The 24,494-nt window shown below is 56.2% G+C and overlaps 2 protein-coding genes across 6 annotated transcripts in view; one reads left to right on the top strand and one right to left on the bottom strand.

The window, feature by feature from the left end:
• The window catches only part of ARHGAP44 (Rho GTPase activating protein 44), a 158,280-nt gene extending 144,645 nt beyond the window's left edge, over positions 1-13,635 (top strand). For 2 of the 3 annotated variants that reach the window (XM_028499018.2, XM_028499019.1), the window contains 2 exons: positions 1,151-1,531; positions 13,165-13,635. In XM_028499018.2, coding sequence (XP_028354819.1) covers positions 1,151-1,531; positions 13,165-13,292 — 509 coding nt within the window. In that variant the 3' untranslated portion in view covers positions 13,293-13,635. Of the gene's footprint in view, positions 1-1,150; positions 1,532-5,407; positions 5,545-13,164 lie in introns of those variants that run through there. The other variant, XM_024127756.3, reaches the window with a different exon arrangement.
• The window catches only part of ELAC2 (elaC ribonuclease Z 2), a 35,771-nt gene continuing 18,086 nt past the window's right edge, over positions 6,810-24,494 (bottom strand). For 2 of the 3 annotated variants that reach the window (XM_007104505.3, XM_024127897.2), the window contains 16 exons: positions 15,831-15,889; positions 15,670-15,742; positions 14,983-15,095; positions 14,685-14,780; positions 13,829-13,967; positions 13,668-13,753; positions 12,395-12,513; positions 11,315-11,411; positions 10,135-10,273; positions 9,883-9,921; positions 9,635-9,744; positions 9,225-9,324; positions 8,992-9,112; positions 8,773-8,851; positions 8,157-8,301; positions 6,810-7,786 (listed from right to left, as the gene is read on the bottom strand). In XM_007104505.3, the coding sequence (XP_007104567.2) occupies positions 7,568-7,786; positions 8,157-8,301; positions 8,773-8,851; positions 8,992-9,112; positions 9,225-9,324; positions 9,635-9,744; positions 9,883-9,921; positions 10,135-10,273; positions 11,315-11,411; positions 12,395-12,513; positions 13,668-13,753; positions 13,829-13,967; positions 14,685-14,780; positions 14,983-15,095; positions 15,670-15,742; positions 15,831-15,889 (1,734 nt within the window). In that variant the 3' untranslated portion in view covers positions 6,810-7,567. Of the gene's footprint in view, positions 7,787-8,156; positions 8,302-8,772; positions 8,852-8,991; positions 9,113-9,224; positions 9,325-9,634; positions 9,745-9,882; positions 9,922-10,134; positions 10,274-11,314; positions 11,412-12,394; positions 12,514-13,667; positions 13,968-14,684; positions 14,781-14,982; positions 15,096-15,669; positions 15,743-15,830; positions 15,890-24,494 lie in introns of all 3 variants that reach the window. The other variant, XM_024127896.2, reaches the window with a different exon arrangement.

Below are 24,494 nucleotides of genomic sequence, written 5' to 3'. Positions count from 1 at the left end.
GCCAGCCCTCAACCTGATAGATGAGTGATCGCTTTCTCGAGACATTTGTCCACCGAGGGATCTTCTAAATATTAAAATCTGTCATCCTTGCCAGTTCCTTTCCATTTAAAGGCATAATGTGTTTGTCAGCCTTTAGCATGACTAAGTAAATAAAAAGAGGGGAATGAAGGCAGTGCAGAGGGGTTGGGGCAGTGATGGGCTTAGAACAGACAATGCAGGTCTGTACACATCTACACCCAGGGCTCTTGAAGGGAAAACACCTCTGAGGCAAGTCCACAGGACTGAGGGGAAGCACAGGGAAAGACAGGCAGCGCGATGGAGGCTCTGGGCCTCTGTGGCCAGAGGACTTGGTCATAGGTCACCGTTACGGGACCCCAGAGCCATTGGGCAGGATCGGCCAAGAGCCAGAGCTTCCCGCCCCGAGGACGGCTGCTCTGTCCAGCGTCCACTGCTGCAAGCCCATCTCTAGCCGTCCGTCCTGGACGCTGCGTCCCAGACTCCTCCCTCCTCAGAGGCCCCCGATAGGTGCACCACTTTGAAGTGACGGGAGGGCCCTGGGAGCTCAGCCACGGCCTGGGCACGGGAAATGTGTTCTCCCGTTTGGCTGGGGGGGTGTGTGCTGATCATAGCAGGAATCTAGGGGAGAGGAGGAGAAATCAGTGAACAGATGGGCAGATATGCAGTTCTAGGTGAATTTTAAGAAATGGTGTTGGCTGCTCTCAGCGTGGCAGGAGCTGGGGGTGGAGGCAGGACGGCTGCTCTGTCCAGCGTCCACTGCTGCAAGCCCATCTCTAGCCGTCCGTCCTGGACGCTGCGTCCCAGACTCCTCCCTCCTCAGAGGCCCCCGATAGGTGCACCACTTTGAAGTGACGGGAGGGCCCTGGGAGCTCAGCCACGGCCTGGGCACGGGAAATGTGTTCTCCCGTTTGGCTGGGGGGGTGTGTGCTGATCATAGCAGGAATCTAGGGGAGAGGAGGAGAAATCAGTGAACAGATGGGCAGATATGCAGTTCTAGGTGAATTTTAAGAAATGGTGTTGGCTGCTCTCAGCGTGGCAGGAGCTGGGGGGGGGGGGGGGGGGGGGGGGCTTGCTGACAGCCACAAGGATGGTGGGTGTCACTGAACCCCGTGTTCTATGCTTCCTCTTTCAGTTTCCAAGAAGCTGGCACCCATTCCGCCCAAGGTCCCCTTTGGCCAGCCGGGGCCCCTGCCTGAGCCGCCCGCCGGCCAGCCGTCCCCACTCAGCCTGTCCCCCACGCCCCCCAGCACCCCATCACCCTACGGACTGAGCTGCCCCCCGGGGTACTCCCTGGCCTCGGGCCAGCTCTCCCCGGCAGCCGCGGCGCCCCCGCTGGCCTCCCCCTCCGGCTTGGTGGGTGCTTTCAGCAAGTCGCGGCCCACCCCGAAGCCCCGGCAGAGGCCCACGCTCCCGCCGCCCGAGCCGCCCGCCGCCAGCCTCGCAGCCCCCAGCCCGCAGTCCGCTGAGCATCCCGCGCTGGACGCTGTGTCCCCCGGGGAGAGCATGTCCACAGGTAACGGCCGCGCGTGCAGCAGAGGCCAGGAGAGGGAGCTGGCCATGGGAGCCACACGGGGATGGGGGTGGAGCCCAGGCCCTCAGAGCCCCAAGAGAGGCTCCGTGAGCTTTAGTGCGGCGGCCGTGCAGAGCCACCTCCGGGGACCCTGCAGGGGATGGACCCTGCTTGCCACGCGCGTGGCATCCGCGCTGGCCTCCTTGGAGGCCCCCGTGAGGCCGTGGAAAGCCCTGGTGGCCAGCTGGCCTGCGGGGAGGGGGCTCCCTGGGGGATTTCTCCCAGGTGAACACCCGCCAGCCCAGGGCTCGGACCCTGCTCTTCATCTGGGGGCTGAGCAGCCTGCATCCTTGGAGGGGCTGCTGCCGGAGGGGCTGGATTGCGATGGCGGAGCAGAGGCTGTTCTTCCCCTCTTCGCTAAAGAAAACTGTTTTTAGAAAACGGTTTTTCTAGCAATACGTATTTAGAAAGGGGTCAGTTTCAGAAAAGATGCGTGCCCTCTGGCTGGAGAAGCCCACGAGGACTAAATTTAGTTTTGCTTTAAATTTAAAGTCAAAGCCGAGCTATTTTCCTCCAGGAAAGTGTGTAAGCGTAACACACACACACACAAACCACATACACACACCACACACACCACACACACACACACACACATACACCACGTACACACACCACACACACCACACACACACGCACATCACATACACCACATACACACACCACACACACACACGCACCCCACACACACCACGTACACACACACACCACACACACGCTTGAGAGAGCAGTTTGGCCCTGGGTCCCGGGTGCCCGGGGACTTGTAACGGGCCGTGCTTTTGCCGCCACGCCCCTCGCCAGGCGGGCCGTCTTCCCCTCGGTCAGGTGGAGGTGAGCCTGCGGGCTTAGCGCCTCGCTGCGCAGGAAGGGCCAGCCCGGCGCGCGCGCGCGGTGGGGCAGAGGTACGCACTGCGCGGAGCGCCGTCCGGTGACGCGGCGGCTTTATCCTTGCAGTGATGAGCGGGGCAGGTCCAGCTGCGCCATCCACCCTGAGGCCTATAAAGAGCTAAGGAAGAGTTCTAACCAGCGAGCACCCCTTCCCGCTGGTGGTTCTAGAGGAGCCCTTGATGGATGGGAGGGGCCCAGGCCGCTGCCCTGGGGAGCTGTGACGGCCCCCTTCCCTCCTGCCCGGCTCAGAGCTGCTGCCCTTTAGCAGTCATCTCGTGCCCCGTCTGTCCTGTCCCGAGGTCCTCCGGCGGCGGCAGCCTGGCCCGTCGTCCCGCAGGGCGGGCGGGGGTCTGAGCCGCGTGGTCGGTGATGGTTTACTGTGGTCCGTCTGACCGTGATGCTGGGCGTGGTCCGTGTTCCATTCGTCTCATCGTATCTATTCCTTTCTCCGATTCCTGTCGCTGTGTCCTCGCAGCTGTGTGACACGGGGGACGCAGTTGTGGATACGTGAGGGGGATATTCCAGGGTAAGCGGCCCCGGCCTCGCCCCTCCGCTCGCAGCCAGGCCGCAGCCCCGCGCTCTGCATGCGCCCCGACCTGCACGGCAGCCTCCACGGCCTTGGGGCTCACCGGCCTCCTCCTTTCCTGAGGAGGAGATGGGGGAGAAACAGGCCTCCCTCCCCTTCTCTGGCCAGAGTCACCTAATCCCAGCTGCTTCCCCTGCCCATTTGGGTTTAGATTGAGGGGGTGACAGCCCTGGCTCTCATCCCGTGTGTCCTTGTGTCACTGGCTGACCTGCTACAGGTGCCCAGTGTCGGGGAGATGCATGTGCACCCACCCCTGGTTCAGGGAAGGGCCCGGGGAGAGGACCCGCCCGCTGCCATGGCCGCATCCTCCACCGCGGGGCCTGGAGCCTGAGCTCCAGCTAGGACGGTTGGCAAATCCTGAAGAGTCTGTAGTGTTCGTTCTAGAATTTATCCTGAGCTCAGTTTTTCCCCAGTGTATAGAGCCAGCCAGGGCCTTTCTCTTTTTTTGGTGGTACGCGGGCCTCCCTCCGCTGTGGCCTCTCCCGTTGCGGAGCACAGGCTCCGGACGCGCAGGGCCAGCGGCCACGGCTCACGGGCCCAGCCGCCCCGCGGCACGAGGGATCCTCCCGGACCGGGGCACGAACCCGCGTCCCCTGCATCGGCAGGCGGACTCTCAACCACTGCGCCACAGGGGAAGCCCACTCTGAGAGCCTTTGTTACCAGTTTCTGCCTGGTCTCCTCCTCCTGTAAGGAGTAGATGCTCAAAAGGAAAACTAAGGCAAGAACAGGAAGGAAGCCGGAGGCGGCAAATGTCTTGGCCTCAGTCAGAAAGGGGCAGCCAGAGCAAAGCAGGGGAGGGTCCCCCCCAGTTCCCCCAGGGAAGCTGCTGAGCTGCGGGCTGCAGACCCCTGACAGACACAGCTCCAGGGCGTCCGGCGCCCACACGGGCCCCAGGACAGGCCCTTCTGGGGCCTCTGACGCAGAGACAGGCCTCCCCTTTCCCGGCGGCCAGTGGGCCTTCTCCCCGCCCCAAGCTTAGGCTACCTGAGTTGCCTTCTGGCTCAGGTGTCCAAGGGAGCGGCCAGGATGGCAGCTGGGCAGCTCGCCTCGGGGCTGCACGTCCGTCACCTGCTTCACCTGCAGGCACCTTCCCGCCTGTATCCCCCCAGCGACTGCTGAGGCCCAGGCAGGGTAGGGAACCGCCCGGGGTTACGCTCCCCTGACGACAGGGACGGAACGTTGAACCCAGAATCCAAGCGCTGGGGCTTGTGCTGCCCTACAGTCCAGGCCGGCGGCGAGGCACCGGCAGACCCCCAGGCTCTGCTCGGTCAGGCAGGGAGACCGTTTGGGGGGTGGGTGGAGAGAGAAGGACCTTTGTCCCAGAGCTTCCATGTTTGTGTGTCTTTGAGGACAGTGTCTGAACGTCTGTCTGTCCACTTGCGGTGGTCCTCCTTGGGCGGAATGTTTGCTTTACAGAAACACGGGGTGCCCCACCCCGTCTGGCCCAGGGCTGCTCCCCGTCCAGCGGCACGTCCTCGGTCCTCTGTCCGGGGACAGCACGCTGCCCGGGGGACAGCGAGGCTGTGTGGAGGCCAGAGGCTGAGCAGGCCTGGGAGGGAGGAACAGGCCTGAGCAAAGGATGCCAGGGTCCCCTTAGCCCCCTGCGGCCGCGAAGGAGCCAGGGAGCAGCTGTCCGGTGCCCGCCTGGGGGCAGCCGCCCCCCCAGGCCCCACAGCCCCGTGGTCTGGCCTGCACTGAGCGGCCAGCTGAGGTCTGGACAGACGCCCAGCCTGCTGCCTCAGGGACCTTCCTCCTGAGCGTCTCCCAGAAGTGACCCTTCAGTGCCCCCAGCAGGGGTGTAACTGGAGGTGAGTGGTTTCCCTAGTGCCGGGGGGGCGGGGTGCCCGCAGTCAGGGAGCAGTTTGCTCCCCTTACTTCTGGGGCCCTGAGGGGGACCCCGCCCTGTCTCCACCAGCCACCCCAAGGGTACCAAGGGTACCGTTCGTGGTCTTGAGCGAGGTCCCCCCCACTCATTCACGCACTTGGGGGAAGGCGGTCTCCCCGGCCTGTCACCCTGGCCCCGCAGACTTTAGGGAACCAAAGGCCGTGCTGAAATCCCCCGGAAGGTGTCACCGAGAGCCGGCCACAAGCATCCTTTTTTTATGGAGTCAAGCTCAAGGGTGACGTGTCACGTGGCCCGGCTTGGCAAGCTGGCCCACGGGCAGGATCTGGACGTCTGCGCCCACAGGCAAAGCAGGCCGGCCCCGCCCCGCCCCTGCAACGCGGTGGATGCCGCGGCGGCCCCCAGACGCGCTGGCCCCCCCGTGACCGGACCCCTGCCCGCTCCTCGCGCCGTCCTGCCTGCCGGGCGGGTAGCCCCCTCAGCGCCTCTCTCTGCCGCCTTCCAGATCTGGTCCCCTTCGACGTCCCCCCCATCCACGTGGAGCTGGGCTCGGCGCTGCGCCTCGGTCCCCGGGAGCACGGGCGGCGGCACTCGGCGGCTGAGAAGAGGGACGCGGAGGAGTCGGAGAGCACGGCCCTCTGAGCGGCGCCGCCGACACGCGCGTTCCTGCGGCTCCGCGCCGTCCCGGCCGCCGCGAGGTTGGAGCGCGGCGGACGCGCGTGTGGCAGGTGCCGGCCGCGCGGATTCTGTGCGCTCCCTCCGGGTGGGGACTCTGGCCTTTTGTTTGATCTTTGCCTTTCGACTTTGTGCCTATTTTGACCCCCTTTCAGCCTCCACGCCAAGGGACAGCCCCGTCCACCCGAGGGCCTGTGTCTCAGAAACGTCCTCCGCGGGGTGGGGCGTGGAGGGCCCAGCGGCCGGTCCGCCCTGGCTGCCTGTCGCCTGAGCTGAGGGCCACGGCGAGTCCTGCGCGACCAGCCTGATGGTACAGAGCGGGGATGGGGTGGGGGGCTCGCTTACAGGAGCCGAGAAGCCCGGGGCCCTGGCCCTTGCCTGCTGCTTCGCAGGCGAGGGCCGGCCAGGGCGAACCTTCATCCGTGGGCTCTACAGGAAATGGCCAAAAACGACATCTGACGGTTTTACTTCTCCACGCCGTGGACTGAAGCTCCCTTTCCTACCTTATGGTTTTCTATTTCTGAATTTAAAAAATGACCTTGAGCGTGCCTGGAGGGCCCAAAGGTCGCTCCCCAGGCCACCCCCCTTCCCCCCTGCCAACACTAGGTGTCGCTAAGTGCAGCCGCCGGGAGCATCGGGGCATCCAGGGCACGAAGATGTGGGGTCGCCTCTTTCTGGAGGTCCCAAGTGAATAGCAATAATCCTGTTAGTTACCCAAAGCTCAGACAGGAAGGGGAAACCAGCCCGCGGAGACCCCAGGCCTGCGCCCTTGGCCCTGCGGCGTGGAGGGCTTTGCTCGCCCTCCCCACGAAGCCCCACCTGCCCTCGGGGAGGAGACCCGGGGAGCCTGGTCACAGCTGGGATGAAGGGAGTGAGAGAGAGAGAGATTCGGGACATGCATGCAAAGCCCAACCTTACAGTTTTATCCTTTTAAAATAGACATACCTATACAGGATATAATATTTGTATAGATGAAATCTATATTTGTCTAATTTGAGCCCTTCAACCCAAACCCATGTACAGGTGTACAATGAGAAACCTAAAGGCTTAGTTATTTTTCCCAACAAAAAGTGTAAAATAACCCTCCTCCGACCGTGGGATTTGCAAACTTTTCACGTTAACGGCTTTGCTCGCTTGCTAGCAGGGCAGTTCAGTACCCAATTGGTAATGAGGCCCGGGGGGTTGAAAGTTAGTTACCTTTAAATACATGTACAAATAGTCGTCAATGGTAATGTTATTAAAATAGATTTATTATCCCTGAGTGTGGCCTATCTTGTTTTAATAACAAGCTCAAGGGGCCACGGGAGTTGATGCCAGGCGCTGCCTCGGGAGGGACCCCGAGGTCACGGCAAGTCCAGTCCTTGGTCTGCGTCTCCCAGCACCTGAAACTTTAAAGCTCCTTCTCTGGTCTCCCGGGAGGGAAGAATATTCTTTGAAAATTCTCACTTTTCAAACACACACTAACCTCAGTGTTGTTCAGCCTCAAAAAGGAGGGCACCGGAGGCACCCCACGCGGGGGTTTTCAGCGCTCTGTAGGGCAGGGAGTGGTTCTCGTCACGGGGCAAGCCGGGACAGCACTTCCCCGGAGCCCCTGCACGGCCGGGCCCGGCCGACCACGGCTGTGTCCGCACCGCCCGACTTCTGCCAAGAAACCAGGCTGCGGAGGCGCGGTGGTCCCAAAGGGCCTCGCCACGATCAAGCTGTTTCCGGGCACCCTGGGTCCCCAGCGGCGGTACAGGGATAAAGCACTCGGGTTCCAAACGTGTCCTTCACTGTGCTCCATCCTCGGAGACGCTTTTCCTGGAGGCTTCGCGTCCACAGCCCCACGCTCCTGCGGCCCGGCTGCCTCTGGGTACAGAGGGGACGGCTGGGCCGCAGCAGAGGGGGGGGGTGCGCCCTGACCCCACGTGACAGACCGAAGACGCGGCGTGCACGGAGCCGACGTCGGCCTACTCCTCCTCCGCGCGGCGGCTCCGCAGACCCCGCGTCGCTACTGGACCCTGACCTTCTTGCTCTGCGGGCTTGGGGGCTGCGCGGCTGGGGCCCGTTTCCGCAGGGGCTCCGCGTCGCCCCCGGCGAGCAGCGCTGCCCGCACCTGCCGCAGCTCGCGCCGCTCCCTGCGCCCCTCCATCTCCTCCAGGTCCCCGGCGAACAGGGCCTTCAGCGGCGCCATCAGCTTGGGCACCGTCGGGAGGTCCCCCAGGCTGACCTACGAAGCGAGATGAAGCAGAGGCTGGGGTGAGGCCGTCACGGCTCCCAGGCACCGGCCACACCCGTCAGCAGACGCAGCCGTCATGCCAGGCCCGGCGGGCAGAACCCAGGCACCCCGATGCCCAGTGGTGGGGACAGGCCCAGCTTGACCGCTCAAGGGGAGAACACTGCCTCCCAGGCTTGTGCAGAAGCTCAAATGATGTCACTCTGGGGCCCGACTGGGCCTCCAAGAGGCTCTCAATGGACTGTGTCCAGAAGGCCCCGTGCCAGTCGTGCTGGGCAGTGGCCCGAGCCTGGCCATTTGCGCGTGGATGGAGGGCGTCTCGGCCCCGCCCCCCCCGCCCCGCCCCGCCCCGGCGGTCCCAGACCTTCATGTGGTCGAAGGCGATGCCGACTTTCTCGTTGAAGTCGGGGCTGAAGAGCGGGATCTTGGCGTAGCGCTGGCTGAAGTGGTTCAGCATGACGAAGCCCGCGTTCATCCGCAGCCCCACGCCGATGGCCTGGGAGGTGGTGCTGCAGAGGCGGGGCGACACGAGGCCGAAGGGGGCGGGTCACGCAGCCCCCGCCCCCAGACTCCGCCCGCTCGGGGGACGGGGCTTCCTGCTGCCAACACCAACCCCCCTCCCAGAGCCGGTCTTCCCACCGCCGCCAGGGAAGCCCAGGCTCTGTGCTCTCAGGCCTCCCGCCAGCGAGCACCGCTGAGAAAAGCAGCGGCTGCCGACTTGGGGCAACACGCGCTTCCCTTAAAGGGCACAAGGTCCGCCCCCGGCCTCCCACTTATTCAGCGTTATTTCCAGTTCTTTCCCAAGCCGCACCTCCCCCAGAACCTTGCCTGCAGGGCGCTGCAGAAATAAAGGCAGAGGCTCGGGAGACAGCTGCCTGGGGTCAGAAGCCCCCAGGGCCCCTGGAGGGAAGCAGACCAGCCCAGCATCAGCGGGGAGGAGCGGGACGGACTGCTGACGCAGGCTCAGGGGGCTCCGCTACCTGTGTGTCTTTTCCACGGCTTCCTCTTCCAGACCATCTTCCAAGGTGGCCTCGTGGATCAGGAGAGTGGCGTCCTTGCCTAGAGCGTAAGCACAGGTGCTCTGAGAACACCGTTCGGCCTGGGGTGCCCACAGCACTTGCCCCCGGGCCCCGGGAGGAGGCTGCGAGTCAGGACAACCAGAATCGTCGGGGGTACCAGAGGTGGCTGCCCCTACTCACCCATCTGGACCAGAGCCTCACAGGGCATGGTGTCCCCAGAATAAACCATCTTCCAGCCCGACGTGTGGACCAGCGCACAGCCGAAGGCGTGCTTGCAGTGCCGGACCAGGCAGGTCTGAAACTGAGGAAGCGGGTGATGGGCTCGTGGCCCAGCTACCGCCTCGCCCCCTCCTCCCCACGTCACACGCCCCTGTCCCCGAACCTGCCCTCCCGCGCCCAGGCCCTCCCCTAACCTCCTCCAAGCCACAGGTTTCCAGCAGCAAACTGATCAACCTTTCCACTTTGGGGTTGGAGACCTCAGCTCCTTTCTGAAGGCATTTGGCAGGAATAATACTGTGAGAAGATTAAAAAACAAACATTTAATCTGAAGTTCAAGTCACTGACTGGAGAGGACCCCCAAATCGCTACGATAAAGAAACAATTTAATTCCGTCATTGAGGCAGGGAGCAAGGGCGCTCGGCCCTGGAACTGTTTCTGGGCGAAGCGTTGGCAAAGATCTAGGATCGGGAACAGAAGTGAGGAGGGCCGAGGAGAAACGTGTCGAGGCAGAGGAACGTTTAGAGGTGGGAACCGCCTCACCGTCTCCCCACGGTCTGAGCCTGCCTCGTGCGCTCACCGTCCGGGGCCCGGGCCGGGCGCTCACCTGACGTGGTGCAGCAGCGGCTGGCACTGGTTGTGATACTGCTGGAGCCAGGCCCGGAGCTGGGTGGGGGCCACTACGAGCAGCGGGTGGCACGGCTTCCCCAGCGACACCTGGAATGGGGAGATCAGAGCGCCGAGCACACGGCGCGCGTTGCAGGGAAAACGGCGTGCAGCGGCCCGCGGTATGGCTGTGCGCGCGCGCTCATTGCAAAGAAAGGCAAAAGGGCAGCCCAGTCTAGCGCCACTCACCAGAGCCCGCTCCCTCTGCAGCAGGATGTTCAGCAAGCCCTGGGAAGGAGGAGGGGTCACGGATCATTCAGGTCCACACCCGACCGCCTTCTCGCGCTGGGGCCCCTGGGTGCCCGGCGCTCGCCCGCCTCCGGGCGAGGGCAGCTCCGAGCAGCCGCGTGGCGAGGGGAGACGCACGTGGCGCCCGTCTTGCGGACGAGCCCAGGCCCGGGCGGAGGTGCGCGGCCAGGAAGAGGGAGGCGGACCGCTCACCGTGTGGTGGTCCGCGTGCAGGTGGGACACGAACACGGCGGCGAGGGTGCCCAGGAGCCGGTCGACTTCGTCCCCGTAGTGGCGGCACAGCTGCCCGAAGGTGCCCTCCCCGCAGTCCAGCAGCAGGGACGCGTCGGAGCTACGGGAGATGGTTTGCCCTCAGGGAGGAGGGCAGGACGAGGCTGAGTGCCCGTCTCCCTGGACCGCTCGGCTCCTCCCTCGGGAGCTGCTGTCAAGGGGATGGTGGCCTCACACGTCCGTCCTCGTGACACGAAACACCGTCGCGACGCTCTGTGAAGCGTACGGAGCGTACCTAGAGCTACACAGATGCCGGGCACCCAGAGGGTTTCTGCGGAAGGAGCGGGTGAGGACATGAAACCCACAAGGCTCTGCTTAGAAGGAACGTGGCGGCAGCTGCTGTGGCCGCCAGGAGGGCCGGAGGCTCGGCTTCAGCTGGCGCGGCCCGGGGACAGCGGCCGCACCAACGCCCTCCGGGAACCCCGCCAGCTCCCCCGTCACAAGAGAAACACGTCCCAGACCCGTGCGCTTCTGCTGTCGGGGTGCCCCTTACAACCGCCAAGTACGTTTAACACGTTATTCGGCCGTTAGCCATCCCCCACCAGCACCCGGATGACAAAGCAAAGCTTAAAAACGAGCCTGGCTTCCCGCAGGCGGCCCTGGTCCACCTCCCTGCGGACCACCAGCACCAGGCAAACGCGGGAGCCCCGAAGCCGCTCCGCACCCCAGCGGCCCCGGGGAGGGGCCCTGGGACACAGAGGCGGCCGCGAGTCCTGGCCCGGGTCTGCCCCGCCGCCAGCCGTCGGCAGCCTGGGGCAGGCGCACCGCTGACGGGGGTGCGGGAGGTGGCCAGTCACTGGTTCACGGGAGGGACGTGGAAAACTTAGCGAGACCGGCCCTCAGCAGGGCGACGGCATACACGTCAGCGGTTTTCACCCGAAGCCGTAAGTAACGGGTGGCCAACTGCGGTGACTCCCTCCGGTCCAGCTAGCTACGGAGGCCGAACACCGCCTGACCCCCCACCCCCCCGGGCCCCCAGCCAAGACGGCCTCCAGGGGCGTACAGGCTCGCACCTCCACGTTAGCCCGGCGGGTGGAGCAGGGTCTGCTGAGCAAAGCCAGGGCTCCCCGCTGACAGGCGCCCCCCGTGCAACGATTAATACCTGACGTTGACGAGAGTGGAGCTGACATTCCGGATCTTCATGGGGACCGCGGAGCCCGTTCCGAGGAAGACCACTTCCGGGTACCGGCCTCTATTCTCTACGGAAGGACACACGTCAAGCTGTTCACTTCTTCGGGTCAGAAGTGAGCCAGCACTGGAGTTAGGTCCAGCTCCCCAGGAGGGGCTGGTGGTCGGACCTCCTTACACACGGGCCTGGGGCGAGGGGCCCCGGCACTGCCTGGGAAGGAGAGGGAAGGAATTCCATGGGCCTTTCTTCAGCAGAGTTGCTCTAAGTGTTAAATAGCAAAGGCCACCTTTTCATGCTACAAGTCAGCATTTATCTCCCGGGGCTGGGGACCCCCGGCACAGGCCCTGCTGCACTTTGCAGGGGCTCTGAGGGGGGGCCAGCTCCGCAGAGAAGAGGCAGAGCCGCCTAGATTCTGAAGATGGGCCCCGCCCGGCCCGACAGGCCCCGGGTGCACGTTTACGTGTGACCTAAGTGGACCTTTAACGTGCAAACCAGAAACCCATCTCAAGCCCACGGCACGTGCAGCCAGGAGGTCATCTTCCTGAAATACCGGCCTGGTGCCAGCTGGCTTAAACCTGAGCCCGCCCTCTGGTCCAGCCTTGTTTCTCCGCCTCATCCGTGAGCTGAACACAACGCTGGGAAAACCAAGCGCCGGAAAGAGGTCACGGAGTTCCCCGGACCGCTCTTCCTGTCAGGGCGGAGAGAGCCCAGCCAGGCGGGTGCCGTGCCGGGAACCTTCCGTGGATCCTTCCCGGCAGAGCCAGGACCAGACTGCCAGCTCTGCCCAGGGCCTCACGGGAGGCCCCGGGGCCGCCGCACTCAGCTCAGCGTGGGCCTCGCCAGGACAGTCTGGGCACCGTCACCTAGCCTCCAACCTAACCGGTCCAGGCGGGGGCCGGCGCTGGGGGTCTTAAGCGGAGGCCAGAGAAGCAATGGCTTCGACAGGTACACGGGGCTCGACGGGGCCACGCTGGCCCTCCACTCAGTGCTGTGCGAACGGCTGCAGGAGGGCAGAGGCCAGGAGACGCTGGGGCTGGTCCCGGGCTGGCTCACCCGCCGGGGCCGGGCCGTCCTGCACAGCCTTCCTGTACTCCTGCACGCTCTCCTGGAAACTGGGCAGCTCCAGGGCCTCGGCAATGAATTCCTCAGGGTCGCAGGTCATGATGGCATCCCTGCAAGAAGGCGGCGTCTCGGGGCATCAGGGGAGCGTGTGGCCCCAGGCAAACACCCTGCCCATCCAGCTCAATCCCTGGGACCGCCCGCAGAAAGCGCTTTCAAATCTAAGTGACTGGGGCTTGGGGCAGCTCCGCTCTCCTGCCGGCAGGCCTTCTCCCGGCTCAGGCTGCTCAGAACCTCTCAGCTCAAAGCGGGACGGGGCAGCCCTGGCCCTCCTGGCATCCGCGGGGGGGACGGTGCGGGCACTCTACGCAGCCTCCCGACCTCTGCTCGCTACACCCGCTGGCATCGGGCATGCCCCGGGGCGGGGGGAGGGGAGGGAAGGGAGCCCCTCGAGGGCCCCAACTATTACCGCGACAGTGCCCAGCGTCCAGCAGTGGCCCAGAACGGGGTCTGCCCGGACACAGACACCACGGCGTGCACAGGGCACTTCCAGTTATTCAAGGGTGAGGTTTTAAAAGTTAAAGACACAGGGCAGTAAGCACCTCTCAGGTGACCGACTGGCTGGGGTGAATGCTACAGTGCCTTTCACCAGGTGCCTCGGGCAGTGCCGCCCCCGACCCGCTAATCCCCCTCTCACAATCACCCTAAGGGAACACGGTTCTCCTCAAGGACTTTTAAATAAAGCACTTGTTTCGTTACAACAGCGAAAAGCTGGAAATGCCTCCAACGCACCAACACCCGTATCTGGAATACCGGCGACAGTGTCCTTACGAAGACTATCGTGACGCGGGAAAAGACTGGCAGCGCGTCAGGCCCTAAACCCACGGTGTAGACGTGTATTTTAACACATCCCCACGTGCTCAAAGATAAACACAAATGTCAACCATCGCCGTGTCAGGGTGACGGGATTAGGGCTGACTGACTTTCTTCACCCTGCGCTCCCTCATCTTCCACGTTCCAAAACAACGCACACCCACGGCTGTTAGCAGAGGCAACTTTTGGGAAAGGAGGGCCGTCAGCCCTCGTCTCCCGGCCTCCCCAGATCAGCTTATAACGGGATGCGGCCACAGTCCGCCCCCTATCGTCTGTGGCTCTTCCCGGGTCCGACGCGGAGACCACGCGGCTGAGCAGCCTGCACCACTGGCCCCCGGCCCCCCCAGAACGAGCCTGACGCGCCCCGCCCCCCGCCAACTGAGAGCGCACCGACCTCTGCCACTCGCGCCGGGGCCGGAGCTGGTACTTGAGGAGACACTGGCCGCGGACCAGGGGCACGCAGGGGGCAAGCCGTCCTTCCTGCAAGAGACGGAGCCGCGGTCCGCGGGGGGCAGCTGCCTGGGGGGTGGGCAACGGGCCAAGCGGGGCCCCTACCTGGGGGCGGAGGCTGGCGAGCGGGGGGAAGATGCCGGGGTGGATGAGGCCGAGCTGCGTCTGGATCTTGTGGCTGCGGAGGTTGTGGACCGACTCACACTGCTCGTTCAGAACCAGGTGCTGGGTGTCGGGCCCGAACCTAAGACGGACGCGCACAGTCGGCACGGTGTCCTTCTGGGAAGGCTCCCACCCACGGGGCGGCCAGACACAGCCCTGCTCCTCCTCCTCCGAGCCCGGCGTCTCTGCAAGGTCAGAGGCCCTGGGCGTGGGGGAAGAGCGCCAGGACAACCAGCAGCAGGTCCGGTGCTGGGGACTTGGAAACACGGAGCACGGGGGGAGAAAGAGGAAAGCAGGGATGGGTGTCGGCACTCAGACCCCGAGCGGCAGAGGACCAGGGCGCCGAGGAGGGACTGCCGGGGCCGGCGGGGGAGGGCGGTGTCACCGCGCGTCACCACGCGCCCAGGTCCAACCCCAGCAAGTCCTTCCACCGGCGCCGGCCTCGGCCGCCGAAACCAGGAGAGTGGGAGCCGTCCTCCCGGTCGCTGAATGTGGGTTGTCGGCAAGATCGGGAGAGGGAAACGAAGCGTGTTAAACACGCTGCCTGACGTGTCGCGGACATTCAATAAACTGAAGCTGCGGCTTTACCCTCGCGAGACTCTTCTTTAGGAAACACGCACGGGATTGTCCAGGGGCAGGATCTGCTCAGAGCTGAGGAAACCAGCCCCAGGCAAGCGGGGACGGTCTTCACAGTGGGGACGCCCCCAGGATCCAGGGAGGGCGGGAACCCCAGGGAGAGCTCAGGCGGGGGGGCAGGGGCGGCGGTGGAACCGTGGCTGGCGTGCGCCGGGGCTCCTACCTCTCCATCCACTGCTGGTATCTGCTGTCCAGGAGCACGTGCTCCGGGGTCATGTGGACCACCAGGGCCACGGGGGCTTCGGCTCTTCCTTGGAAACTGGGAGGAAGGAAGCAGGGGGCTCTGCTGGGTCAAGTGGCGCAAACTCAGGACACACGGATCCGGGGCCGGGCAGCCAGGGAGGGCACTGCGCGGAGCCGTGGAGGCCCAGGCCTCGGCCGGGGCAGCCACAGGTCAGTGCCAGGCCGGCCTCCCCGAGCGGCGTCGGCCCTCACCTCTCCGCCCGGAGACCCCTCCTTACCTCCTGAAGGTGGCACTCTCACAGAGGGGCTGAATGAATCCTTCGTCTGGACACTCTACCACAACGAAAGCGACCCTGGGGTCTGGGGCGGTGCAGACCTCTTCAGGCAAAATCTGTGAAGTCACTGAGGTCAGGATGTGCTCCCAGGACAGGCCCTGGAGTCACCTGCTAACGCCGCATCACCCTCCAGAGAAGAGCCGACATAAGATCACCACCTGCACCCTTCTCGCCCTCTCCGCTGACACGCAGACAGGCGGCCACCGGCTGGCAGAGGGCATTTCACACCTGAAGTGGCCAGACGGCCCGGCATGGCACGCATGGTTCTCTCAGGTCGTGTGGTCCTGACGTCCTCACATCTCGTGACAACGTCACTCCCTTGGGCCACGCATCCGATTTCCACCCTTATGGGGTCCACCCTGAGCTCAAGTACAAGGGAAAGCATCCATCCTATAAGGAGACCCCCAAATCCTAGAGACAACCTCCAGAAACGGCCCGACACGGCCAGTGCTGATGTGCGGGACAAGCCTAGACAAGAGACCCTATTTTATCGCTCAGCTAAGTGCTGAAATCCAAGCTGTTCAGTGCCCTCCAAAGTGGTGTCTGCAGGGCCTGACCCAGGCAGTGACTCTGTCCAGCGTCCCAGCCCCTGCCTGTCACTGCCGAGACCGCAGCAACAGGGCACCTCACCTCTCTTCCTTCGAACGTGATGCTCTTCCCGTCCTTGACAGCAGCAATGATGGGTGCGATGGCAGCTGTTCCGCTGAAACGAGAGGCGAGGCCGCGGTGAGGGCGGGGCTCTGGGAGCTCAGAGCGCCCGGCGAGGCCCCCCAGCTGTCCCCGCCACTCACACTGGGAGGCCCAGCTCCTTCGCTTTGAGTACTAAGAAGTTTCCCTTCTTCATGTGGAGCTGTAAGGAAGAGATCTCCATGTAATTCCAGTGACTGATGAAGAAGCTTGGTTTTCATCATTCGTTTTGAAATCAGTTGAGTTTAGCACTAAAAGCTTAATGATTTAAAACCAAGGTGTTTTATTTCCCATTAACTCCTTACACATCTAATAAAATGCAATCCATTTCCATATCAAATAAGACATGTCCTCCAAGTACCTGGAGGAGAAAACACTGTTGCTTTTATCATCCTGCGCGGGTCAAGTAACAGCCAAAGGAGTGTCACCAGAACACGTTCTAGCAGAAATGATCACGTAACCACCATGTGACATGGCATTCCAGTGACAAGGACGGGGTAGAGCGTGTGGATGGTTTTTCTCCTCTACTTTTCACGTATTTGGCAAAACTGTGCTGTTGCTTTTATACAAAGTTACAATAAAAAGTTCCCAGTTTCTCTTATTACGTTAAAAGGGAAACCGACAATCCTAACACCAAACCTCATAATCATTCTGTACTTAAAAAGTCATGTCCCAATGTTTTAGAAATCCACATATTTCATACCTAATAACAGGAAAAAGTCAGAAATGGCATAAAATGTTAATAAATCTTTCAGGGTTGACTTATATTTGAATTTCATTTTCTTCCTTAGATCTTTAGAAGCTATTTGCATTTCCTTTTAACTTCCTGAATTTAGGAAACTACTCTTAAGGCCAAGTCTCCAGTTTGGATCCAAAAGCCTTATTAGGACTCTAGGATTTTCTATCTTGGAAAAACATTATCCTAGAGGAATGATGACAGCTTAATGTGAGCACATCATACAAAGATGACAGAACCTAGATGACACCTTCAGATAACGACATTAACAAGCACTGTGGTGACCACAGACCCAGATGAAACTGGATGGAAGCAAAATGTCTCTGATGTTTCACAGGAATGTCAGGCCTAAGGCCGACGAAACCCGTGCCTCCACTACAAGCTCAGTTCAACCCGTGGAGAAAGTTGTTCCCGTCTGAAAACCGAACGCCAGCTCACAGGCCCCAGGGCAGCAGATGGCTGCCCGAAGCCCAGGCTCCTATCAGACAAGAGCTTCTCAGACCCTCACACCCAGAGCCTATTTCTCCCACCTCCCAGAACTTGAACTAGCTTTGCTTTACCGCCTTCTGAACCCTTAGCGGAGAAGCAGCCAACTTTCAGGAAAGGGAAAAGCGGCTGCAAGATGACACGGTGGGAGCGGCTCTCGGGGGCAGCAGCAAAAAATGGGAGGAGCCAGAGGCCAGGACACAGCCTGCGGCGACCTGGCTCCCAGGACAGCCGCCCCCAAACAGCGCCCTGATCACACAGAACACACCATGTTCGACGTGATCTGTTCGGGAAGGGTTGACGCAATGCCACTCAAAAGATTACCACTTAAACTGCTCTAAAAAATCATTCTGCTGCCTAAAAATTCAGACACACAGAAGTAACAAGCCTAAGGGCAACAGTACTTAACTTTTATAAAAGTTAAGTACTTTTTATATCTAAGTAAAATAGATACAAACTATTTTTATAGATATAGATATTACTTTTTACTATCTAAGTAAGTTGATGGAAGTTATACCGGCAACAATCTTACAACTAACAAGTAATATTACTACTAACCTTTCATAACTGTGTTCACTTGCTGGTGTTAAAATTTTTTACAAATGGATGAAAATTACAAATGTATTTTATTAAATCAACTTTACCAAGTCGACTTTAAATCAAATATATTGCTTAAAAAAAAAAAAAAATCAGAGCTCACAAGAAAGCAATGTAGTCTTACCAGAGATCAGACAACTGTTTGCTGCAGGTTCTAGTATAATAAAATTTTAATGCAAAGTCCTACTGAAAGTAAGCAATTAGATCTGAAAAACACGTGACTGTAATAACATTTTCACAGAATTTGACCAACTTCAGTTTACCAATCTAGGCCTCTGTGAATGCTAGCCAATATTAAAATTAGTCCAGTGTCGACCCACCAAGGTCATGTGACTTTTCTGGACTGTTAAACTTTGTTGTTATAAAATGAGAGAAAAAAAAAATTAGTCCAATGTCAGCAGCTTAATGACTACAGTAAGATGATATAAACTAAAACAGAGTTGAAAGAGCCTAAATAAAGGCCTGATTCATGTGGAATCTGAAAAAATTGGTGTAGACAATCTTATTTACAAAGCAGAAATAGACACACAGATGTAGAGAAGAAATGTATGGCTACCAAGTGGGGGGGGGGTGAATTGGGAGATTGAGATTGACATGTATACACTATTGATACTATGTATAAAATAGATAAGTAATGAGAACCTATTGTATAGCTCAGGGAACTCTACTCAATTCTGTGGTGATGTAAATCAGAAGGAAATCCCCAAAAATGGGATATATGTATACGTATAGCTCATTCACTTTGCTATACAGTAGAAACACAACATTGTAAAGCAACTACACTCCAATAAAAAAATTAGTACATCAGCAGTGTAACAACTACAGTAAGATGACATAAACTAAAAGAGGTGAAGGAGCCTCAAGAAAGGCCTGATTCATTTGAAGGGAAACAAAGCTTTTTGTGAAAAAGTAGTCCTTTAATCCTTCTCAAACTCTTCCAAAAAACTGAAGAGGAGGGAACACTCCCCAAGACATTCTATGAAGCCACCATCACCCGATACCAAAACCAGACAAAGACAACACCAAAAAAGAAAATTACAGGCCAGTATCTTTGATGAATATAGATGCAAAAATTCTCAACAAAATATTAGCAAACTGAATCCAACAACACACAAAAAAGATCATACACCACAATCAAGTGGGATTTATCCCAGGGATGCAACGATTCTTCAATATATGCAAATCAATCGATGTGATACACCATATTAACAAATTGAAGGATAAAAACCATATGATCATCTCAATAGAGGCAGAAAAAGCTTTCAACAAAATTCAACACCCATGTGTAATAAAAACTCTCCAAACGGTGGGCAGAGAGGGAACCTACCTCAACATAATAAAGGCCATATGTGACAAACCCACAGCAAACACTATTCTCAATGGTGAAAAAACTGAAACGATTTCCTCTAAAATCAGGAACAAGACAAGGGTGCCCACTCTCGTCATTAGTATTCAACATAGCTTTGCAAGTCCTAGCCACATCATTCAACTAGAACAAAAAATTTTACAATTTGTATGGAAACACAAAAGACCACCAACAGCCAAAGCAATCTTCAGAAAGAAAAACAGAACTGTAGGAATCAGCCTCCCTGACTTCAGACTATACTAATAAAAGGAATCCAAACTGGCAAAGAAGAAGTAAAACTGTCACTGTTTGCAAGTGACATACTATACATAGAAAATCCTACAGATGCCACCAGCAAACTACTAAAGCTAATCAATGAATTTAGTAAAGTTGCAGGATACAAATTAATATACAGAAATCTCTGGCAATCCTACACACTAACAACAAAAGACCAGAAAGAGAAATTAAGGAAACAATCCCACTTACCACTGCAACAAAAAGAATAAAATACCTAGGAATAAACCTACCTAAGGAGGCAAAACGTCTGTATGCAGAAAACTTTAAGATACTGATGAAAGAAATCAAAGATGACCACAAACACATATAGAGATATACCATGTGCTTGGAAGAATCAATATTGTGAAAATGACTATACTACCCAAAGCGATCTACAGATTCAATGCAATCCCTATCAAACTACCAATGGCATTTTTCACAGAACTAGAACAAAAAATTTTACAATTTGTATGGAAACACAAAAGACCACCAATAGCCAAAGCAATCTTCAGAAAGAAAAACAGAACTGTAGGAATCAGCCTCCCTGACCTCAGACTATACTACAAAGCCACAGTAATCAAGACAGTATGGTACTGGCACAGAAACAGAGATATAAGAACTGTAGGAATCAGCCTCCCTGACCTCAGACTATACTACAAAGCCACAGTAATCAAGACAGTATGGTACTGGCACAGAAACAGATATATATATATATCAATGGAACAGGATAGAAAGCCCAGAGATAAACCCACGCATATATGGTCACCTTATCTATGACAAATCAGGCAAAAACATACAATGGAGAGGGCTTCCCTGGTAGCGCAGTGGTTAAGAATCCGCCTGCCAATGCAGGGCACACAGGTTTGAACCCGGGTCTGGGAAGATCCCACATGCCGCGGAGCAACTAAGCCCATGTGCCACAACTACTGAGCCTGTGCTCTAGAGCCCGCGAGCTGCAACTACTGAAGGCTGCATGCCTAGAGCCTGTGCTCCGCAGCAAGAGAAGCCACCACAATGAGAAGCCCGCGGACCGTGACAAGGAGTAGCCCCTGCTTGCCACAACTAGAGAAAGCCCGGGCTCAGGAATGAAGACCCAACGCAGCCAAAAATAAATAAATTTTTTAAAATTAAAAAAATACATATACGATGGAGAAAAGACAGCCTCCTCAATAAGTGGTGCTGGGAAAACTGGACAGCTACATATAAAGGAATGAAATTGGAACACTCCCTAACACCATACACAAAAATAAACTCAAAATGGAATAAAGACCTAAATGTAAGGCCAGACACTATAAAACTCTTAGACAAAAACGCAGACAGAACGCTCTTTGACATAAATCACAACATCTTTTTCGACCCATCCCCTAATGAAAATTAAAACAAAAATAAACAAATGGAACCTAATGAAACTTAAAAGCTTTTGCACAGCAAAGGAAACCATAAACAAGACGAAGGGACAACACTCAGAATGGGAGAAAATATTTGCAGACAGAGTGACAAAGGATTAATCTCCAAAATATACAAGCAGCTCAAACAGCTCAATATCAAAAAAACAAACAACCCAATCAAAAAATGGGCAGAAGACCTAAATAGACATTTCTCCAAAGAAGACAAACAGATGGCCAACGAGCACGTGAAAAGATGCTCAACATCACTAATTATCAGAATAATGCAAATCAAAACTACAATGAGGTATCACCTCACACTGGTCAGAATGGCCATAATCAAAAAATCTACAAACAATAAATGCTGGAGAGGGTGTGGAGAAAAGGGAACCTTCAATCCACTACTGGTGGGAAGGCAAATTGATTCAGCCACTATGGAAAACAGCATGGAGTTTCCTTAAAAAACTAAAAATAGACTACCCATTACTGGGCATATACCCAGAGAAAACCATAATTCAAAAAAATACATGCACCCCAATGCTCACAGCAGCTCTATTTACAATAGCCAAGACATGGAAGCAACCTAAATGTCCATCAAGAGAGGAATGGATAAAGAAGATGTGGTACGTATATACAATGGAACATTACTCAGCCATAAAAAGGAACGAAAGTGGGTAATTTGTAGAGACGTGGATGGACCTACAGAGTGGCATACACAGTGAAATAAGGCCGAAAGAGAAAAGCAAATGTCGTATAATAACGCATATATGTGGAATCTAGAACACAGGTATAGGTTATCTTATCTGCAAAGCCAAGATAGAGACACAGATGTAGAGAACAAATGTATGGATATTAAGGGGAAAGCGGGTGGGGTGGGAGGAATTGGGAGACTTGGATTGACATATACACATTATTGATGCTACTTATAAAATAGACACCTGTTGGGAACATACCATATAGCACAGGGAACTCTACCTAATGCACTGTGGTAACCTACATGGGAGGGAAGTCCAAAAAGGAGGGGATATCTGTACGTGTATGGCTGATTCACTTTGTTGTGCACTGGAGGCTAACACACATTGGAAAGCAAACATACTCCAATAAAAATTAATTTTAAAAAAGCAATCCCCAAATCCTCAAAAACAGTTCTGCTGTAATTTAAAAAACAAAAACAAAAAAAACCCACCACGGGGTCCATAGACATAATGGAGTATTACTCAGCCATTAAAAAGAAAAAAAATGAAATAATGCCATTTCCAGCCACAGGGAAGGAGGTAGAGGTGATCGTACTAAGTGAAAGTAGTGAGACAGGGAAAGACAAGTATCATATGACACCACTCACGGGTGGAATCTAAAAGTGGATACACATGAACTTTACAAAACAGACACAACCTCACAGACTTAGAAGAGAAACCTGTGGTTACCGAAAGGGAAAGGTGGTGGGCAGGGAGACATGAGCAGGTTGAGGTTAACATATACACACTACTATTTATAAAGTAATCAACAAGGACCCAGGCTACAGCACAAGGAACCCTACTCAACACCCTGGAATAACCGATATGGGAAGAGAACCCGAAAAAGCACACACATAGGTCTACGTATAAGGAAATCAAGTTCCTGTACACGGAGGAAAAAACAGCAGTGATAACAAAACCCGCAACGCTGTAAGTCACCTACGCTCCAATAAAAAATAAAATTTAAAATAGAAAAAGAGAAAAAAAGAAAAAAAAGAAATGCCAAATCTGTGCCGCTCAGGCCTTGGTGCCCTGAGCTGGCGTCACATCCCTGGAGCCCGAGCAGGCTTGGGGCCCAAGGCTGGACCGTCGAGGGCTAAGGGAGCCAGGGAGGACATGCCAGCAAATGAGCCCCACACCCTCTCCAGACCCAGGCGGGCCCTCCTACAGTGAAACCAAGCAGGGTGCGCCCAAAGGATGGTGGAGCCCATGGGCTGGAAGAGCTGAGAGTCCCCTGGGCTCCACACCTCCTTAGGGTCGCCCCACCTACCCACAGAAGACAGCACCCCCGGGAGAGCGGTGACGCCGGAGTGGGGACTGGCTGAAGGCGGACCGGGCCGTAAGGGGTGAGGGGAAGAAGTCACGAGACACAAGCCTGGGGCGTTTCTTCTGGCCCATTCCCCTCTAACTGGCAACCCAGGAACAGCACTTTGCCTCAGGCTCTGGTGGCCGGGGACCCAGAGCCAGTCACGGAGAAATGCTGCCGCCTTGTGGCTGTTTCCCGTAACAACAACTTTAAAACCAGTGCTGAGGGGCACTTGATCTTCACAAGGCCTGCGGGGCTGTGAATGACACCTGCCCTCAAGAAATGCCCTGGGGTAAATCATCGGAAAAGAATTCAAAACAGGGCTGACTTTCAAGAGGCCAATTTCAAGAAGTAAATTATGCACACACTGTATTAAAAAAAAAAAAGCGCACATGGAAAGATACTCAACATCACTCAGTATTAAAGAAACGCAAATCAAAATTACAATGAGGTATCACCTCACACGGGTCAGAATGGTGTCATCGTCAAAAAAAAGTCTACAAAGAATAAATACTGGAGAGGGCATGGGGAAAAAAGAACCCTCCTACACCGTTGGTGGGGATGTAAATTGGTACAGCCGCTATGGAGAATAGTATGGAGGTTCCTTAAAAAACTAAACGTAGAGTTAGCGTATGATCCAGCAATCCCAGTCCTGGGCTTAGATCTGGAGAAAATCCTAATTCGAAAGGACACAAGCACCCCTATTTTCAGGGCAGCACTATTTACAATAGCCGAGACATAGAAGCACCCGAATCATCCAACGACAGATAAATGAAGCATATGTGGTACATATATGCACTGGAATACTACTCGGCCATAAAAAAAGAACAAACTAATGCCATTTCCAGCAACAAGGATGGACTGAGAGATTATCACACTCAGTGAAGTAAGTCAGAGACAGAAAGACAAATATTATATCAATTACAGGTGCAATCTATACATTCATACAATCCAACTAAGTTACAAAAGAGAAACAGACTCGCAGACTAAGAAAACAAACTTATGGTTATCGAAAAGGAAAGATGGGGGGGATAATTTAGGAGGGTGGTTATATTCAGTCGATGTTCAAAAACGACCTACTGAATAGCACAGGGAACGCTACTGAACACACTGTAAGAACTTATATTGGGAAAAGAAACCGAGAAAGAATACATATATGTCAGTGTGTAACTAAATCAAGTTGCTGTATGCCTAAAACAAACACAAACTTGGAAATCAACTCTACTCCAATATAAAATAAAAATTAAAAGAAAAAACAAGAGTGGGGCATGGAGAAGTGCTGCCGCCTTGTGGCTCTTTCCTGTAACAACAACTTTGAAACCCGTGCTGATGGGCACTGAATTCTCGCAAGGCCTGTGGGGCTGTCAAGGAAAGACACTTGTCCTCCAGAAATGCCCCAGGTAGGGCATCGCAAAAGAATTCAGAAGAGGGCAGACACCTGAGAAGCCAATTTCAAGAGGTACATTTTACTTACCCCGTTTACAAAAAAAACCACATGAAAAGATGTCCAACATCGCGAAATATTAGCGAAATGCAAACCAAAACAACAAGGTTTATCACCTTACGCTGGTTAGAATGGCCACTGTCAAACAGTCGACAAATGATGAAGGCTGGAGAGGGTGTGGAGAAAAGGGAACCCTCCTGCATTGTTGGTGGGAATGTAAAATACACTATGGAGAACAGTATGGAGGTTCCTTAAAAAACTAAAGACAGAACTACCATATGACCCAGCAATCCCACTCCTGGGCATATACCCTGAGAAAACCATAATTCAAAAAGAGACATGCACCACAATGTTCACTGCAGCACTATTTACAATAGCCAGGACCGATACAGGGGACATGGGTTCGTGCCCCGGTCCGGGAAGATCCCACATGCCGTGAGCAGCTGGGCCCGTGAGCCA

Source organism: Physeter macrocephalus, chromosome 14, assembly GCF_002837175.3.
Source record: "Physeter macrocephalus isolate SW-GA chromosome 14, ASM283717v5, whole genome shotgun sequence".
Classification (NCBI taxonomy): domain Eukaryota; kingdom Metazoa; phylum Chordata; class Mammalia; order Artiodactyla; family Physeteridae; genus Physeter; species Physeter macrocephalus.
This window is presented reverse-complemented; position numbering and strand designations above follow the sequence as displayed.